Source organism: Balaenoptera borealis (genome assembly GCF_965194805.1).
Source record: "Balaenoptera borealis genome assembly, chromosome: 3".
Lineage (NCBI taxonomy): Eukaryota > Metazoa > Chordata > Mammalia > Artiodactyla > Balaenopteridae > Balaenoptera > Balaenoptera borealis.
The window spans coordinates 143822925-143843543 of record NC_138866.1 but is presented as its reverse complement, the minus strand read 5'-3'; the positions used below and the strand labels follow the sequence as shown (position 1 = coordinate 143843543).

Below are 20619 nucleotides of genomic sequence, written 5' to 3'. Positions count from 1 at the left end.
TGAAATCACCATAAAGAGCTGTCAAGGAAGCAATGCCTAGTAATCCTGCACTCAGGCAAAGCTCAAATGCCAGACATGCCCTGAGATCAGGACTTTGAAGGGAGATCACTTAAAACTATTCTACGCACAGACAACGAGAGACTAAGCTGAAGAATTTGCTTATGAGGCTTGCTAAAGACCCAACATATCCCTCTTCTCCTCTTGTCAAAGTGTTTAAGCCCAGGTAAAGCACACAGCCTCTGAACACCATGACCTCATAGAAACCCAGGCGCCCAGGAACTCCCAAGCCTGATGACCATAACTCACAGCATGAGAACCCTGCTGAAAGCCTGAGAGGACATCGAGGGGGTGTGAATATTGGAAATGCTGTCTTCTGTGAGGGTTAGACCAGCAAGGTCCTGAACAACACATTTCCTGACCTCCTGTCTTCTTGGGAGAGCTCCAGAGAAACTGTAAGTGAAGAATGAAGGAACCCTCTCAGCCCACAGATGTCCTGAGTTCCCTTTCTCAAAGGACGGTGCAATGGTCAGGGAATACAATGGAGCTCAAGGTCCAACCTCTGCTAGGAAGACTCAACCCGTTTCTGATTGACTTTGATGTTTTTGAGGCAAGAGAGGCCAACAGAGTTTAAAGTCCTGGGAAATAAACCAATGATAACAGCTGATAATTCAGCTTCAAAGGTTGGGTTAACTATTACCATGTGAAAATGTGGCCACGCTTTGGAAATAGTTACGTGGACAGACAGTGGAAATTGTCATTATTTTTACCAAAACCCTTAGGTCCACCCTGGAAATGAGGGCACAAAGGTACAGAAGGTGTTGAGACATGGAACAAACACAGACTCTTCTAAGGTCACAAGATGAGTCAGTCACAGACAAGCAATTTATCTTTGCCTCAAAACATTTTTCTACTTAGTGAATTTGGAAAGCTCAAAGACAGCTTTGGTGCAGATAAACAAACTTGTTCACAGTAGAGCAAGCTAGCAAGAGCTAGCTCACCCTGGCCCTGGGTCATTTCTCCCTCCCTGATTCTATAAAAAGCTCCCCCATAAATTCTAAAGCCCCATAAATTCCAGCTGAATGGATTATCAAACCAAATACTGGAAGCCTAGCTCTGTCTCAAATAGGAAGCAAAATTTGAATGTGAATGCTGCCCGTCACATCCCCTCAAACGCAGATCTTTCTCTTCTGCCAATCTCAGTCAGTTTCCCCAGACAACTCTAAGTAAGAGACAAAAGACCCCCTCCAGTGAGACTTTGTTCTCTTTCAAGCTGATGGTTGCTGCCTCTCATTCTCTCAGAATGAGTCCCCTCCCGCAAGGCACCTCAGTCCCTCATGCAAGAGAGTTCTGGGTAGACCAGCTACTTCATTTCCCAGACATGTTTAGACATGATAGAACCTCAAATGTGAAGTGGGCTTGGTACCAAGGAATAATAAGATAATAAATATGGAGTGCCTACTATAGCACCCACTCATTAAATGTTGGCTTTTATTCGTCATTAGATAGGTTATTCACAAAATATAAATTTTTTTTAATTGAAGAATTTCTTTCGAATTGAATTAAGAGCCTACCTTGGTCCCGGCACTTGGGTAGGACCAATGGAGAACAGCAAGATAAATATAATTTGACTTCTACCTTTAGGAGGTTTAGAATTTATATGGGAGAGAAGACACACACGCCAACATGGTACAGAGTCAAATCTGATATATATTAAAGGAAAATTAGAACAAAGTGCTGGAGGAGGGGAAATTCCTTTTGTCTGGTGAGGTGGAGCAGGCACCATAAGGTGGGGTCTGAAGAATGGGGGCAGCTTCTGCCATTCAATAAGGCAGGGCTGCCCTTCCAGAGGGAGGGAAGCACGTGAGGAAAGTTCTGGAACAGGACAGGGCATCCCAGGTGCAGGGGTAGCTGGCTAGAAAGAAAGAGGAGAGGAGGACTAAAAGGGAAGGATGGAGATGGAGCTAGGGACACATTCTTGATTGCTTTGAAGTCAGGAAATACCAGTGGGAGGGCTATAGGAGCTGTCTAGGTCTGAAGAAAACTGCTCAGACTAAAGCAATGGTCATGAAGGAACAGGTGCAAGCCGACACAAATCTATGACAGTAAGACTCTGCCAGCATGGTGGGTATTTGAGAAGTGAGGAAGGCTTGGAATAGCCACCTCCCCTGAGAGTGAGGGCTGGCACAAGGCCACAGAGGGTGAGTGACATTGCTCTGCATGCCCCTTGTCTCTAGAAGGTGTGCGGTTTGTTTCTCTGTCATAAATCTTGCCCTGAAAACTATCTGGAGACAGGGTTTTATTGGAGAACAGCTGCATAACTAATTTTAGGTTTGTGCTAGAGAAATAGGGCAGGTTTAATCTCCAGGGCAGGGAGGGGTCATAGTGACACAACGCTGGGCATCCGTCCCTACAGAGGCATCCAAGAATAACTCTCCCGGGGCTTGCTAGCATTTGGAGGCTGACACTCATTAAAGCTATTCACATCCCCTGACATGTTACTTCATCCCTGAAAGACCCCTTCAAACGCACAGGTTCTGGCATCCAAGTGGAGTTGAGTAGAACTCATTGGGGTACAACTTAGTTACTATTTGGGAAACGGAGTTCATGGGAGAAGGTGAGTAGTGGCAGAAACTTCCCATCTGCATGTTCACCTCTAGCTTTGCTGCCAGATCTCAAGCAGGCAGCCAAGTACCCAATAGAATTTATATTCATAACGAGGAACAATATTAAAGCACATCAAAGTTTCCAAGATTTTGGGCACAGTATTTCTTAATGCCCCCAACAAACCTAAGAGGTAGGACTTGATATTCACAATTTGAGAAATGTAACAGTTTAGTTAAGAAAGGATAAATGACTCGCCAAGGAATCAGCTAGAAAGAGGGCGACAAGGCAGGTCTTCTGATTTTAGCACCTTTGTTCTTGTCTTGCTGCTGGAGGCTGGGGGTAAGGCAGAAGACAAGGCAGCTTTGAGAAAGAATTCAAAAGCAGAGGGAACAGATATTTATTTCGCCTTTAAGAGGAAAGAGCCATACGATGCAGGAGAAAGACTCCCCCTATCATTAAGCAAATTGGTCCATAAGTATGTGCGTTTAGATGGTAACAGAAATTTAAACAAAGTTTAATCCCTTGTGATTGTCTTATATATATATGGTGGTTTAGAAATCAAATGCTGGAAATAGACTGTGTAAGATACTCCAGTGGTGGTTTAAGAGCTAAGGCTCATGTATCAGACAGGGTTTAAATTCCAGCTCTTTCACTTAAATCCCAGCATGTTACTTAACTTCTTTCAGCTTCAATTTTTTTTTCCCTGTAAAATTGGGGACAGTAATAGCACCTGCCTCGCAAAAGAGAGGAGAGGATCAAAAGAGATAATGCATGCTAAGAGCTTAGCATGGGGCAGAGCACATAATAAATGCCATAGCAATGACAGCTCTATCGAAATGGTTGGTGGAAAAGCCTCTCCTCTATGGAGGTTTGGTTTTAATTTGGCATTTGGATCAAGAAGGGGAATCATCTTGTCTAACTTTTACAGAACAGACCAGAAATGCAGAAATATGCCCGAGGTCCCTGAAAAATCATTTTGTCATTGGAAACATCCACCCCTGTTTATCCCTGGGGTTACTTTCCAGGAGAAAAAAGGCAATAGAGATGGCAACTAGCATGAGTCTCTGAGAAGGGGGCTTCTGTGCTTTGTTGCTTACTCCCCCTAGCTCAATCTGAATAGGGAAGACAATAAAAGCTATCAGGATCCCAGAAGGGAAGGGCCTAGTGCCAAGGTAAGCTGGGAAGGGCTTGCCTAGAGGAGCTCTCCAAACAACATGCTACCCAAGTGAGTACCGTGTGATACTGGTATGTGGATGGGCCCAGGAGACATCACTAGATTTTCACATGATGTAGGGTAAGCAACCAAACATTCCTGAGCTGCCAAAGAGATACACGGAGACAACAGCAGATTAGAAGAGTCCTGGTGAGTAAGGCAAAAAGATATGGCTCATGGATTGCTGACCAAAGGACATGTTAAGACTGCATATGTCAGCAGCAAAGGCCTACACACCACGATAAAAACCAAAATATCCAAATCAAACATATTCAAATTGAATAATGGAAGTTTAAGAGGGAAATAAAATATAATTACAGAAAAACCAAGAAAGTTAATTTTTTTGGTCACTGAGCTTGTGACTCTGAAATTTTATACTTAACTAAATGAGGATCCCTTGACAGAATTTAGTTGAATCCCATTTTGCAATACATTTGCACTTCAGAGAAGAGATTTCTCAAATGAGGTACATGCAACACTGACTCCAAAAAAAAAGGTGGTCTGCAAACAAAAATAGTTCCCTAACCAAATTAGTTTTGGAAAAGGGTATATACTACATACCCATTTTGAATATTCCGAATGTGTGTTGGCTTTATGAAGGCTTTGAGAAGTCTTACAGTAAAGAAATATACTTAAATTTGCTTAACCCAGTACTTCGCAATATATTTGATGAGAAATTTTTTTTTTAACAAGATATAATGTTTTTCACTCTAGGAAATGCTGGTGTAGAGAGCTGCAGGTGAGAATGGATGAGAATGGCATTACTGTGGTGACCCAAGAGAAAAATAATCAGGTGGAAGATGAGCCGAAGATTGATGCTGGGATGCAGAAAATCTCATGGCTGGGCATGGAAATGCTACTTTGCCAAATGACCTCATATATCTTGGAAATTGGCTGAATTTTTTCTAATATTCTTTCAAGGTCCTCGCTGAGTCACTCCCATAAATGATGGATCTTATTGGTTCCGAATATCTCTAAAGCCTGCGTCTCTGACCATCTCCCTTTTTTTAAGTTTGTGATTCACTCCACTCCAGGAGGCGGGGCCAGGGAGAATAGGCTGAGTTTCACTTTCCAATCATAAAAACACATCTCAAAACTAGCACACAATCCAAATTTCATATCAGAAATTTAGGAACCCTGAGAGCATCACCTTTCCCTATCATGTCTGGACTGTCTTTTAAGGGCTGTACTCACTATGGTAGAGTCTGTGATTAAAAGAGATACCTGAAGGCTTCAGGCAAAAAAAACAAGGGCTTCTGAGTCAGACAGATCTGGCTGGATTCAAATCCCAACTCTGCCTTTTCCTAGCATTGTGACCCTGGATAAGACTCTCTCCACATCTGAATTCCCTCATCTGAAAATGAAGATGATATTATGTCCATTCAGGTTGTTGTGACAATCCGAGGAAATGATGCATGGGTGGGGAGAGATGTGAGCCGAGACAGGATGAAGTCATAGAACCGTATCTACAAGGGGGAAGTCATCGCTAAGTGAACTGGAAACACCAAGAGAATATCTATGAGACCATTCCCATATCTGTATCTACTACAAAGAAGGCAAAAGTACTAAAAACTGCTCTGTACCTGATTACTCGGGTGCTCTTCTGGGTATAAGGGGTGATGACCTTGAGAAGAAGTTCCATCGCTCCATTAATTCCCAGCATGGCTCCTGTGGTGACTGAGAAAGACAAAAGCACGCTAGTTACTGACCCATCTGAACCAAGTGTTATTTTCAGCATTACAGTATGAGCCTAAAAGATAGGGGAGGTCCATCACCTTTCTTACCAAAGGCAACTTAAAAGCAGAGAAACTCTATGGTCTTTTATCCCTGGCTTGGAAGTTAAAGATCATCTGAAAAGCACACATTATCTTCCCACACTGTCTCTTTCTCAAAAGGGTCCCAAGCCATGAAATTATGTTTTTCATTTTCTGGTGGCCCATTGCCCTACTCCTTTGTATAGTCAATCAGAATAGCCAAGGCAATTGCCGAGCAGAAGACTTTTTCTGTAAGCAGATCTTTGGGTTTCTGGCAACTACTTAAGTTCAAGCTGTTTCACCCACCACCGACTTCCTATATGATACATACATGCATGCACACATACATGCATGCACACACACACACACACAGAGCCAGTATCTTAAAAAACACTTTCTTAGACGTATTTTGCTGTTTGGAGACTGCACAATGAAGAAAAGTCGTAAGTGGATGGGATAAGTTTCAATCCAACTTGGATTGACTTCTTTAAAACTTTAGGAAGCAATCTAATAAAGAAGATAGTGTCCTTTTTGTTCCACCCCGATTCCAAGTTCCCCTACAACTTTTGCACTCGGATCGCCCATCACTAAAAGGCTAAGGCTTGACTATACCTCTATCCATTAGAATGGCAAAGGAAGAATCAGTTAGGCCTCCTCAGAGGTAACTACCAGAAATTTTTGCCTTTTTGCCCAATTGGATGGCTATAAAAACAGAGTGATAGATCTGAATAATAGAAAGAGACGGAAAGGGGTAGCTGGTCATCCTGGTGGCTTCAGGTAAGTATTTTGGGTACAAAACCTCTCATCTCTGATGATGCCCCAGCCACTCTGCAATATCCCCAGCACTTCACTCCACTCAGCTTACTTTAGGAAGAGCTCTGATCACGTCAAAAATAAGAGGAACCCGCAGGATACAAAATGGAATCAGTTTGGCCCGAGGCAAAACTTCCAGTGCGAGAAGGAAAGAAGGTTATCTTCCAAGGTGTGACCCTTTTTCCTTTCCTTCACTGTACTGTTGTAGTAAAACAGAGACCCATGAATGCCTTGTGCTTTGGGCCAGCTTTGTTCCAGGAAATATGAGTGGACACAAGGGGGTCAGGGAGAAGCAAAGGGATAGAAACAAGGGAGGCTTATACTGGCTTGCTCCAAGCCTCAGGAAAGGAGGAAAAATGGAAAACTGGAGTCTCTAATATAGTTCATCCCAGTACAGTCCATCAGAGAGAGACTGAGGCTGATGTCTTAGTTATCACCAGGAGTGCGTGTTCCTGGAATATCCTCTATGCATTCGTCCCTCCTGAGGCTAGTACAGGCAGTCATTGAATGGATCAAAATTCAAGAATTTGGCATCCTAATCCTGCCCATCAATCTTCCCTTCCCATGGCTACTAACTCAGTCCTTACTTCTAAATTGGGAAAACATGCTGGAGTAAACTCCTGGCAAATAATTCAGCAAAGTTCTAGTATTAAGTAGAGTTAGGGAGGAAATAGTTTTAAGAGCATGAATTCTAGCATGGGAGACTTTAGACTTGGAACTGAAAGAGGATAACAATAAAAAGTCCTCACTAAGTTCTCCCATGCTGGATGCCTGCCCAAGGTTAGACCTCTGGCAGCTCTATAAGCAAACTCACTGGCCATCTGAGAGATGCCGAATGGTTCGCTGGCTGTCACAGACCCATTATGGTTCCAGCCAATTCCTTCTGCAGATAGGAGCTGTTTAGAAAACTTGCTGGAACTTTCAACAGTGGCTAACAATTCAACAAAGCGACAGCAACCCATGGGCTTCATGAACTCTGCTTGCCTCTCATCAGTAAAGTCAATGTGTAGAGAGTGATCGTATTTTTTTTTAATATTTTATGAAACAGTTCATACAATAAATGTTGTCTTAGAATAGGAGACACATAGCCACCTCCTCATACCCACAGGCAAATCGCAGCATTTTTCACAGCTCCCTGCTGAAGGAATTCTTCAAGATCTCTATAATCAATGTATATAATGAGAGTAAGTTATTCATCTTAACTACTCTTTACAGAACCAAAATAAGATGCTTCAAGTCTCGTGCTGCTGGCAAGCTCCAAATGGGGGTGACACACCTTCTGCCTACTCATTAATAAGAGTTGTCCTTTATACAAAGCCACAACTTCTCACTTAGATTTTCCTTTGTTAGAGATGGGTTTGGACAGATTCTTTCAGCCTCTCTCAAATATTCTCTGATTTTCTGGTCAACATATATGAGTGTGAGTGGAGATTCTGTCTGTGAACACGGAGTCAAGCATCTGTCTCATTATTCCCTAGAAATACTTTCTTTTGATGGGTCTTCCATGCTTATTCATGGAGTTAACCAATGAAACATGTCCCTACTATTTTGTTAGTTCTGAGGATAGTAACGGGAAAAGGTTACCACCTGTTTACTACCCTTATGTGTGTGATTCCTATTATTTCAAAGGACTGAGGGAAAAGATAAGAGCAGAGAAGAAAAACTAACACTTACTTAGCAACTATTATGTGACGAGCTTACCCATGAACATGATCTTACTTATCCCAACCAACAAGCCTATGAGCTGTTATTACAACTGTAATTTTACAAAGGAAGAAGCTGAGGTTAAACAGGTTAAGTGCACACATCATGACTCTTAAGAAATGAAGTCAGAGTCAAGCCCAGGTCTTCTTGGCTCTAAGCTCATGTTCTTTCCTCTAGAGAGTATTACATCTAAATAGTTGTCACTTTTGTTCTGCAGGAAAGGGGCTTAGAAAGGAGAAATAAAAGTCTGTGTTCTTTACACTGAAATAGGTGGCACAGAATATAATCTATTAATAACTGTATCTGTATGGAGAGTAGAATAAACATGAATTTTGCAGTTAGAAACTTAGCCCTCATGACTTATCTGTATGAACTCAAGCAACTTCTTCATTCTTCTAAGCTTCAATTTCTTTTTTCTTAGCTATAAAATGCTGAGTCTACATACAGGATGGTTATGATTATCAGAAATAATCCAAATCAGGAGATGGCAAATAACATCAACCCATGTGCTATGATATATCAAGTTACCTGAAAGACAATGTTGAGAAGCATTGGGAGATAAACTTTGGTAAAGGATGTCATGATCAATGAGTGACTTCAGGGACATAGTGGAGAGACTTGTGATGTGAGGGTCGCTCTTGACAGCTGTAACACATTGCTCTGTGCCTTGGACATAAGGACTGAATAAAGTCTGCCTTCCCCTGCCACAGGTCTTTTTCACCTCATAGTACTGACAGAGAGACGTAGAGTGCTAAAATGTTTTAGCTCCCAAGGGAAAACAATATGGATCTCTCACTTCAAGCACTGGCTCAAGAGTTCTCCATGGTCGAGAAGGAGATGAAGAAATAACTTCTCACCTCTACGGTCTCTAGAACATGAGGCTCCTCCTGGTTTATTTATCTTGTTGGGACTACATTTGTCCTCCACCCATGCCCTCCTTCCAACCACACCCCCAAATGGTTTCCAGGTGTCCCAGCCCAGATCTGGAAGCCACCCCTAGAGAGCCACAATTGAGTTGCTTACCACTAAAGGCAAAGACACGCAGAGCCCAGAGACAGTGGAGGAGGTTCTGGCTGTGAGACAGGTTTTTCTTCGCCAGAATCAATGTCACATCAAGTGCTTCCAATTCCAGTGCCTTCTGTCCAAACTTTTTATCTATGAACACAGATCAATCCATCTTAGTTGTGTTTCACATTAATTCTGAAGGTTGTATAATGTGTGGGGGAGAGGAAGGCAAAGATGGTGGAGTGAAGAAGATTATCATGGCCAATGAGACTTTTCAGGTCTAGTAGAAAATGCTACTAAGTATGTCCCCATTGGAACCAGATGACTCAAAAGAGCTAACCGAGGGTATACATATGGTCCATTATTCTTCAAGTAATATTTACATGAAGTCTTGTGGGTTGTGTGACTTGCACCCCCTATATGTAAAAATGTTTCTGGTTGTCCTCAAACATGAGCTACAGTTTAGCTGGGTATAAATTTCTTCCTTTAAGACAGTTCCAGAAGTAAGGATACTTAAATTACATAACATTCAAATGCATTGTGTGAACCTTGATTGGATCCTTCTCTGAACATGTCTGTAAAAGGCATGCTGGGAACATTTGAAGAAACTGGAAGGAATATAAATATGTATGCATTGTTAATTTGTTAGATTTATGATCATGGTATTATGATTATATAGGAAAACGTCTCTTTTCAAAGAAATGCACTCAAAAGTATTTAGGAGTAATGCTATCTCTAATTTTCCTTAGAATATTTCAAATAAAAATAAATAGGTTAAGGAAATATGGCAAAATGTTAACAATGGTTAGATCTAAGTGATAGGTATAGAAGAGGTCATCTTTCTATACGGTAGAGAACTTTATAATAAAACATGAAAACATAATTTCAGAAAATAAAATTTTCTCCCCAAATTTCTCTAAATTATTGATCCAAATAACATGATATTCAGTGTTGTGGGTTAGTCATTATTATCTTAATAATTACTAATAATTATTAATTATTAATATCATTTAATAATTAGTAATAAGCATAAAAAATAAAGGGAAAATATTTTTTAATTCTATGCTCCTGGCTCCCACTAGGATAATACATGACTGTGCCACCTGTCACATTTGTTTGTGTCCTTTCCAAAGTGCAATGCCCAAATCACCATGTTTGTTTTTGCAAGAATACAATCACTACCAGATTCATAGCAGGTGGAAATAAGTAAAACAGAGACAACATCCTAAACCTCGTTTACCAATATTTATCTCTGGACCAAAAGACACCGGCAAAGAGATTGTGACTGAACTCATATGACCCGTTTCCTTTATCGGAAAAGAAAGATACCTATCTGGCTCCATTCATGAGCAGCCAATCTCATTTCTGTTCTGTTCAGGTCAGCCCCTGACAGCTTGAATGTCAATATCAAGGACTACCATCTTTAATGGCAGAAGGTGTAATTATGATAATAATAATATCAAGGTCCATAACTTGAAAATCACTGCCCTGGTGCATCACTCATCTCTCTTTCTCCTATGAAACCTACATGACTCTTGTCCATCAAGCTTCTGGCGCCACATGCTAAGCAGGCAACATACAGCCTTGCTTAATCCTTACAGCAACCCAAGAATTATGTACTGAGACCCATTTTGTAGATGAGAGCCCAATGGTAACTTGCCCAAGGCCACACTGCTAATAAGTGTCAAAGCCAGGCCTGAAACCCAGATCTGACTTCCCAGCCTCTGCCATTTACTACCAGGGTGTATATCATGTCTTTTCTGTCTTTTTTTGGAGTTCACTTGGCCGACTCTTTGTTTTGCTGACTTCTTCTTATCTTTCAAGTTTGGGCTTAAATGTCACCTCTCTCTGTCCACACCATCTTAGAGGAACATCACCTTTTCTTTTCCTTCCAGTTATTATCTAGTTAATTATCATTGTCTGCTATTATCTAGTTGATTATTTACTTTCTGCCCTTCCCCACTTGAATGTTAAGTCCCATGAGAGGAGGCCCCTTATCTGTCTTTGTGACTGTGATGTTCCCAGTGTCTAGAACAGTGCACAGCCCTGGGAGACACGGAGTAAATAACTGTTGAATATTCAATGAATATTGGTTCAATTGGTTTTGTCTGGAACATGCTCATGCAGGTGCTGGCTGATGGCTGGGTCTCAATCATTATTTATGAAATGTAGAATGGGCTCAAACCACAGCTCCGAACATTGAAAGGAAAGGGTACCCCAGAGCCCTGTGCCCTTGGCTGCTGCTGCCTGCACTGAACATCAAAGATCCAACTTTCGGAGGACCTGAGCTTCTCGACTGTGATTTATGTAAGACTGCGCACAATCGGAGCTTAACTGTTATGACTAATTTGCAACGCTTACATGCATCCTGAGTGCCCAGGCTTTTTCAAATGTGCTCCAAAAATTTCTAGGGTTGTAGGGAGGTGTTTCAGTCTTCTATGAGGAAAGAGAAATGGATATGTGGCATAAGTGGAAAGAATTCTAGACCTCCATCTTCTCTTCAACCAAGGAAGCTTCACTTCTATGTGACATATTGTAGTGAGTTGAAAACCGTGCCCCAAAATTCATGCCTGCCTGGAACCTCAGAATGTTATCATATTTGGAAATAGGGTCTTTGCAGACTTAATTACTTAAAAGAAGATCATACAGATTTGGGTGGGCCCTAAATCCAATGACCAATATCCTTATAAGAGGAGAGGACACAAAGAAAGACACAAGAGTAGAAGGCCATGTGAAGATGGATGGAGAAATTGGAGTGATGTGTCTATAAGCCAAGAAACACCAAGGATTGCTGGAAATTACCAGAATCTAGGAGAGAGGCATGTAAGAGATTCTCCCTCAGAGCCTCCAGAAGGAACCAATCTTGCTAACCTCTTAATTTTAGACTTCTGGCCTCCAGCACAGTGAGAAAATAAATTTCTGTTGTTTTAAGCCACCGAGTTTGTGGTAATTCGTTACGGCAGCCCTAGGAAATTAATGCATTTACATCATGAACCTCCATATAAGATGTTATTTGTAGAAATGTTCCATTTGTTTTTAAAGTGATTGAAAACCTCCTTGGAGTATCTCCCCTCTGTCCCCCATACGCCTCATGCCCCGTGTAGTCCATGCCTGCTCTGAGACCTGTCCTAAGCACTTAAGTACCTTGGATTTGCTGACATCTACAAACCTCTCCTAGACCCTCACCTTCCAGGTGAGGCTGGCGCTGGTCCTGCCATCACCACCAAGGTGTCTATACCTCCCTCTGCTCCTCCCTGTACTCCCCCACAAAAGCTTCCCAAATTGCTCTCATGATAACATCCCCACATGCCCTTTCAGTCATCTTTGGGTCCCAGGGGTATGGGTACCTCGTAGGCCAACTTTGGCCAGCAGCCGGAAGAGGGGCAAGAGGATGTCATAGTCTGGAGAAGCCGTCCTGGCTGTGTTCACCAAGGTCTGCAGAAGGGCTTCGCTACCACCCTTGCTGATCATGTAGCGAATCCTCCGGTCTGTGCCTGAGGGGGAAAGCAGAGGAGCGCTGAGCCTCAAATAACTACCCTCATTTCCTTGGAACAGGAAGCAGACCTCACAGCTAGAGACAGAGCAAGGATTGGTTCATTTCACCCCAGAAGCCAAAACTGTGGAGTTCTTGAAGCAACTTGTGTAAAGTTGTGCTATTAGGTAAGGGGCCAGGGTTGTGGGGTAGGGGTGGGGTGTGAAATGGAGAAATAATGGAATATTTCAGAACTTGCAGCAGCTGTAATAAACGGAGCCTAAAATCTACTTTCCTGAGAATCTATTAAGTCTCAGTGTAGGTGTGCACTTGTGTTGCATGTATAGAAATATGCATATAGGCTTATGTATAATCATATACTTAATTAAAGAGGGATCAGTATCCCCTCAGCTATAGGTTTGAATCATCTACAAGAGGGTCTGGTTTGATAGCTTATCTGGAATAATTTCATGAATGGTGTTAATGATTATTTGATGCTGGCCTTCAGTAACAGATGTGCGGGAAATATGGAAACAACCAGAATAATCCCTTGAGAAACAAACATCTAATCATATGTCTAGGGATTTTGAAGAGGGTCTGGGGCTAGGGTAACGTATATTGGTCTTTCTACCTAAGAATAGCTTTAAACATCTTGCCCCAGGACAAGCTCAAAAGCAGTGATTACATTTCAACTTGGAAGGGGACCCACGTGATTCTCTATGCACTTGGACAAAGGTGGCCAACAGGGTGGGAGATTATTAGCAAAGAAGACCCTCTGATTTTTCATCTTCTACTAAAGGGGCAGTAATCAGTACCTATTTCAGAAGGAGAACTCCAAGGTTTCATTCTAAGAGTTCCAGACACCACTGGACAAATTGAAGGCAGGACTATCACAGAGGACAAGTGGTTTTCACCTAAAGAGTGTACCTCACGCAGAAGAAGGGAAGTCACCCTGCCATTGGAGGGCAGCACAGCCTATGGAAAAAACCTCAGTATGAGTGGACCCTTCCTCCTGAATCTGTAACCTGAGGGTTTGTGGCTTTGGAGCGACATTCACTTTGGTATTGTCTGTTTGGTGATAATACGTCTTTCTAATGCAACGTGACTGGCTACAAAGAAGTGAAAACTGAGTAAATGTTGGAATGTCCAAGAAGCTGTGTTTTCCAAGACCCTCACATGGAAATGAGCTAACAGAGAAGTGCCCCAGTTAACTCAGTTGATGCCAGTGTAGTCACCTCTGTCATCTTATCTCTGAAAATGTAGTGGCTGAACACTCTGCTAAGTCCAACTCCTGCCTCATCTTCCTGTCTCCACTGGACATATGAAGGGAGCTGCCAATACCTGGCTCTCTAAATGGGCCACGACGAGGGAAGCACGGGAGGCAACAGGTCGAATTGCTGAGGGCTGGAGGTCCTTGGCCCCAGGAATGAAGTATCACAGAATCACCACCAAGAGTCTAATTCCCTCCTAAGTTTGGATCACCGTAGGGTGAGTGACAAGACTGAAGAGCCCAAAGTACAACCATCCCATGGTGATTCTGTCTCTCACAGAAAACTTGAGCTGGAGCAAACCCCCAGGCTACATAGGTCTCTGGGAGACACCACAGCTGCATGCTTCCATGTCCACCATACAAGGGATGAGGGCATGGTTTACTCACCAACAGAAAGCAGATCTCCGAGGACCTGGAGGATGGTCAGGGTGGACTCCCTGTCAGAGGAGCTCTGCAATGAAAGCACAGGCAGCCACTTTTAAGACGGAAGGTGAGGGTGCAGCCACTATGGAGAACAGTATGGAGGTTCCTTAAGGTTACCATATGATCCAGCGATCCCACTCCTGGGCACATATCCAGAAAAGATGAAAACTCTAATTTGAAAAGATACATGCACCTGAATGTTCATTACAGCACTATTTACAATAGCCAGGACATGGAAGCAACCTAAATGTCCAGATGAATGGATAAAGAAGATGTGTTACATATATACAATGGAATATTACTCAGCCATAAAAAAGAATGAAATAATGCCATTTGCAGCAACATGCATGGACCTAGAGATTATCATGCTAAGTGAAGTAAGTCTGACAGAGAAAGACATATATGATATAACTTATATGTGGAATCTAAAAAAAAATTATTCAAATGAACTTATTTACAAAACAGAAATAGACTCCCAGACATAGAAAACAAACTTATGGTTACCAAAGGGGAAAGGTGGGGGGAAAGATAAATTGGGAGTTTGAAATTGACATGTACACACTACTATATATAAAATAGATAATCAACAAGGACCAACTGTATAACACAGGGAACTGTACTTAATATTCTGTAATAACCTAAATGGGAAAAGAATTTGAAAAAGAATAGATAAATGTATATGTATAACTGAATCACTTTGCTGTACACCTGAAACTAACACAACATTGTAAATCAACTATACTCCAATATAAAATAAAAATTAAAAAAAAGAAGGAAGGCAAAAGAAAGGAGGCGGCATGGTCAGGGTACACATGGGAATGGCAGGGCTGTGTTTCCTTCCATTGAGAAAGACTTCCTGCAATAAGCAATGGTTGAAGGGTTGTTCCTTAAATAATGACTATGAGGGGACTCACTGAGTTAAGGTCTCAGGGGTTCTGCCACCATATTTAGACTTCAGGACCCTTCTTTGGGGACCCATTTTTTTTAGTAACATCAGCAAGATGGGCAAGAGAATAAACATTGATAATTTATGCAGAAACAGCAAATGAAAGGGGCTTTGTAGGCCAAGTTAGCATAGTTCTCACTTATTTCAGGAGGCTTGGATTATTGTTAAATGCAGGGCAAACAGCAGAAACAGAAACCCACTAAAATGTTCTGATGGAAAGAGTTCCCTGACTGACAAAGATGAATTTTTATTTTCTCAAGAGGCACCTAGGGTAGCACCAAATCACATGATATAGATGCTCTATGGGATGCTTGCAACGCTTGACACTCTACCCTTTGTTACACAGAAGAGGACACTGAGATTCAGAGGGAGGGAGGATTATTCAAGTCCTCTGTGGTAACCCACAGAGAAAAACCCAAAGTTACAGCCCAGGCCAGGTTCCCAAAAATCAGGCCAGTGTTTGTTGCACTGTAATATGCTAATTTTCTAGATCACAAGAACTTATTTATCTACTAGTTGCAAGTTTGTACCCATAAACAACACCTCTCCAAATCCCCCACTCCAGCCCTTGGTAACCATCATTCTACTCTCTGTTTTTGCAAGTTCAGCTTTTTTAGATTTCGTATATCAGTAATATCATACAGTATTCATCTTTATCTGACTTATCTCACTGCACCTAATGCCTTCAAGATCCATCTGTGTTGTTGCAAATGGCAGGATATGCTTTTTCTCATGGCTGAATAATATTCCATTGTATGTATATGCATCTTCTTTATCCGTTGATCTGTTGAGGGCACTTAGGTTGCTTCCATATCTTGGCTATTATGAAAAATGCTGCAGTGAACATGGGTGTGCAGATGTCTCTTCCAGACACTGCTTTCAATTCCTTTGTATATATAGCCAGGAGTCCTATCTTACACCACTCACAAAAATTAACTTGAAATAGATCAAACGTTTTTTTTTTTGGTTTTTTTTTTAGTTTTTGGCCCCACTGCATGTGGGATCCTAGTTCCCCAACCAGGGATTGAACCCACAGCCCCTGCGTTCGAAGTGTGAAATCTTAACCACTGGACCTCGAGGGAAGTCCCAGATCAAAGATTAAAATCTAAGACTTGAAACCATAAAACTCCTAGAAGGGAGGAGACCTTCAAGATGGTGGAGGAGTCAGACGTGGAGATCACCTTCTTCCCCATAAATACATTAGAAATACATCTACATGTGGAACAACTCCTACAGAACACCTACTGAATGCTGGCAGAAGACCTCAGACTTCACAAAAGGCAAGAGACTCCCCACGTACCTGGGTAGGGCAAAAGAAAAAAAGAAAAAACAGAGACAAAAGAATAGGGATGGGACCTGCACCTCGGGGAGGGAGCTGTGAAGGAGGAAAAGTTTCCACACACTAGGAAGCCCCTTCACTAGTGGAGTGGGGGGTGGCAAGGGGGAACCTTCAGAGCCACGGAGGAGAGCGCAGCAATAGGGGTGCACAGGGCAAAGCAGAGAGATTCCCGCACAGAGGATCAGTGCCGACCAGCACTCACCAGCCTGAGAAGCTTGTCTGCTCAACCACCAGGGCGGGTGGGGGCTGGGAGCTGAGGCTCAGGCTTCGGAGGTCAGACCCCAGGGAGAGGACTGGGGTTGGCTGCGTGAACACAGCCTGAAGGGATTAGCGCACCAAAGCTAACCGGGAGGGAGTCCAGGAAAAAGTCTGGAACTGCCTAAGAGGCAAGAGACCATTGTTTCACTGTGTGAAAGGAGAGGGGATTCAGAGCGCCGCCTAAACAAACTCCAGAGACGGGCGTGAGCCGAGACTTTCAGCGCGGACCCCAGAGACGGGCATGAAATGCTAAGGCTGCTCCTGCCACCACCAAGAAGCCTGTGTGCGAGCACAGGTCACTATCCACACCGCCCCTCCCGGGAGCCTGTGCAGCCCACCACTGCCAGGGTCCCGTGATCCAGGGACAACTTCCCCGGGAGAATACGTGGCGCGCCTCAGGCTGTTGCAATGTCATGCCGGCCTCTGCCGCTGCAGGCTCGCCCCGCATCCGTACCCCTTCCTCCCCCCAGCCTGAATGAGCCACAGCCCCCTAATTGGCTGCTACTTTAACCCCGTCCTGTCTGAGTGAAGAACAGATGCCCTCAGGTGACCTACAAGCAGAGGCGGGGCCAAATCCAAAGCCGAACCCCAGGAGCTGTGCGAACAAATAAGAGAAAGGGAAATCTCTCCCAGCAGCCTTAGGAGCAGAGGGTAAAATCCCCACAATCAACTTCATATACCTGCATCTGTGGAATACCTGAATAGACAATGTGTCATCCCAAAATTGAGGTGGTGGATTTGGGAGCAACTGTAGACTTGGGGTTTGCTTTCTGCATCTAATTTGTTTTTGGTTTTATGTTTGTCTTAGTTTAGTATTTAGAGTTTATTATCATTGGTAGATTTCTTTATTGATTTCTTTGTTCTCTTATTGTTTTTATATAGATATATATTGTTTTTTCCTTTTTCTATTTTTGTGAGTGTGTATGTGCATGCTTCTTTCTGTGATTTTGTCTGTATAGCTTTGCTTTTACCATTTGTCCTAGGGTTTTGTCTGTCCACTTTTTTTTTTAGTACAGTTTTTAGCACTTATTATCATTGGTGGATTTATTTTTGCTTCAGTTGCTCTTTTCTTTATTTATTTTTTCATTATTTTTTAAGTTTTTAATTTTTAATAGTTTTTAAAATTTTTAATTTCAACAAATTTATTTTATTATATTTTATTTTTTTCTTTCTTACCTTCTTTTTTTTTATCCCTTTTCTTCTGAGCTGTGTGGCTGACAGGGTCTTGGTGCTCCAGCCGGGTGTCAGGCCTGTGCCTCTGAGGTGGGAGAGCCGAGTTCAGGACATTGGTCCACCAGAGACCTCCTGGCTACATGTAATATCAAATTGTGAAGGCTCACCCAGAGATCTCCATCTCAATGCTATGACCCAGCTCCACCCAATGACCAGCAAGCTACAGTGCTGGACACCCTATGCCAAACAACTAGCAAGACAGGAACACAACCCACCCATTAGCAGAGAGGCTGCCTAAAATCATAATAAGGACACAGAACCCCAAAACACACCACCAGATGCAGTCCTGCCCACCAGAAAGAGAAGATCCAGCCTCATCCACCAGACACAGGCACCAGTCCCCTCCACCAGGAAGCCTACCCAACCAACTGAAATAACCTTAGCCACTGGGGACAGACATCAAAAAACAATGGGAACTATGAACCTGCAACCTGCGAAAAGGAGACCTCAAACACAGTAAGTTAAGCAAAATGAGAAGACAGAGAAACACACAGCAGATGAAGGAGCAAGGTAAAACCCAACCAGACCTAACAAATGAAGAGGAAATAGGCAGTCTACCTGAAAAAGAATTCAGAGTAATGACAGTAAAGATGATCCAAAATCTTGGAAATAGAATGGAGAAAATACCAGAAACATTTAACAAGGACGTAGAAGAACTAAAGAGCAAACAAACAATGATGAACAACACAATAAATGATATTAAACATGCTCTACAAGGAATCAATAGCAGAATAACTGAAGCAGAAGAATGGATAAGTGACCTGGAAGATAAAATGTCTCAGAGACATCTGGGACATTAAACTCACCAACATTCGAATTATAGGGGTCCCAGAAGAAGAAGAGAAAAAGAAAGGACCTGAGAAAATATTTGAAGAGATTATAGTTGAAAACTTCCCTAATACGGGAAAGGAAAGAGTCAATCAAGTCCAGGAAGCATAGAGAGTCCCATACAGGATAAATCCAAAGAGAAACACACCAAGACACATATTAATCAAACTATCAAAAATCAAATACAACGAAAAAATATTAAAAACACCAAGGGAAAAACAACAAATAACATACAAGGGCAACCACATAAGGTTAACAGCTGATCTTTCAGCAGAAATTCTGCAAGCCAGAAGGGAGTCGCAGGACATATTTAAAGTGATGAAGGGAAAAATCTAAAACCTAGATTACTCTACCAGCGAGGATCTCATTCAGATTCAATGTAAAAATTAAAACCTTTACAGACAAGCAAAAGCTAAGAGAATTGAGTACCACCAAACCAGCTTTACAACAAATGCTAAAGGAGCTTCTCTAAGCAGGAAACACAAGAGAAGGAAAAGACCTACAATAACAACCGAAAACAATTAAGAACATGGTAATAGGAACATACATATCAATAACTACCTTAAACGTAAATGGATTAAATGCTCCAACCAAAAGACATAGACTGGCTGAATGGATACAAAAACAAGACCCATATATATGCTGTCTACAAGAGACCCACATCAGACCTAGGGACACATACAGACTAAAAGTGAGGGGATGGAAAAAGATATTCCATGCAAATGGAAATCAAAAGAAAGCTGGAGTAGCAATACTCATATCAGACTAAATAAACTTTAAAATAAAGACTATTACAAGAGACAAAGAAGGACACTACATAATGATCAAGGGGTCAATCCAAGAAGAAGATATAACAATTGTAAATATTTACGAACCCAATATAGGAGCACCTCAAAACATAAGGCAAATGCTAACAGCCATAAAAGAGGAAATCAAGAGTAACACAATCATACTAGGGGATTTTAACACCCCACTATCACCAATGGACAGATCATCCAAAATGAAAATAAATAAGGAAACACAAGCTTTATATAATACAATAAACAAGATGGACTTAATTGATATTTATAGCACATTCAATCCAAAAACAGCAGACTACACTTTCTTCTCAAGTGTGCACAGAACATTCTCCAGGATAGATCATATCTTGGGTCACCAGTCAAGCCTCGGTAAATTTAAGAAAATTGAAATCATATCAAGCATTTTTTCTGACCACAATGCTATGAGACTAGATATCAATTACAGGAAAAAACCTAAAAAATACAAACCCATGGAGCCTAAACAATACACTGCTAAATAACCAAGAGATCACTGAAGAAATCAAAAAATCTCTAGAAAAAAATGACAATGAAAACCCGATGACACTAAACCTATGGGATGCAGCAAAAGCAGTTCTAAGCTGGAAGTTTATAGCAGTACAATCCTACCTTAAGAAACAAGAAACATCTCAAATAAACAACCTAACCTTACACCTAAATCAATTAGAGAAAGAAGAACAAAACAACCCCAAATTTAGCAGAAGGAAAGAAATCATAAAGTTCAGATCAGAAATAAATGAAAAAGAAATGAAGGAAACAATAGCAAAGATCAATAAAACTAAAAGCTGGTTCTTTGAGAACATAAAAAAAATTGATAAACCATTAGCCAGACTCACCAAGAAAAAAAGGGAGAAGACTCAAATCAATACAGTAAGAAATGAAAAAGGAGACGTAAAAACTGACACTGCAGAAATACAAAGGCTCATGAGAGATTACTAC

At 41.8% G+C, this 20619-nt stretch overlaps 1 protein-coding gene across 1 annotated transcript in view; it reads right to left on the bottom strand.

The window, feature by feature from the left end:
• AGBL1 (AGBL carboxypeptidase 1) overlaps positions 1-20619 on the bottom strand; it is an 803597-nt gene that overhangs the window by 722109 nt on the left and 60869 nt on the right. The window contains 4 exon segments of the mRNA XM_082388897.1: positions 5401-5494; positions 9112-9243; positions 12441-12587; positions 14223-14286. Coding sequence (XP_082245023.1) covers positions 5401-5494; positions 9112-9243; positions 12441-12587; positions 14223-14286 — 437 coding nt within the window.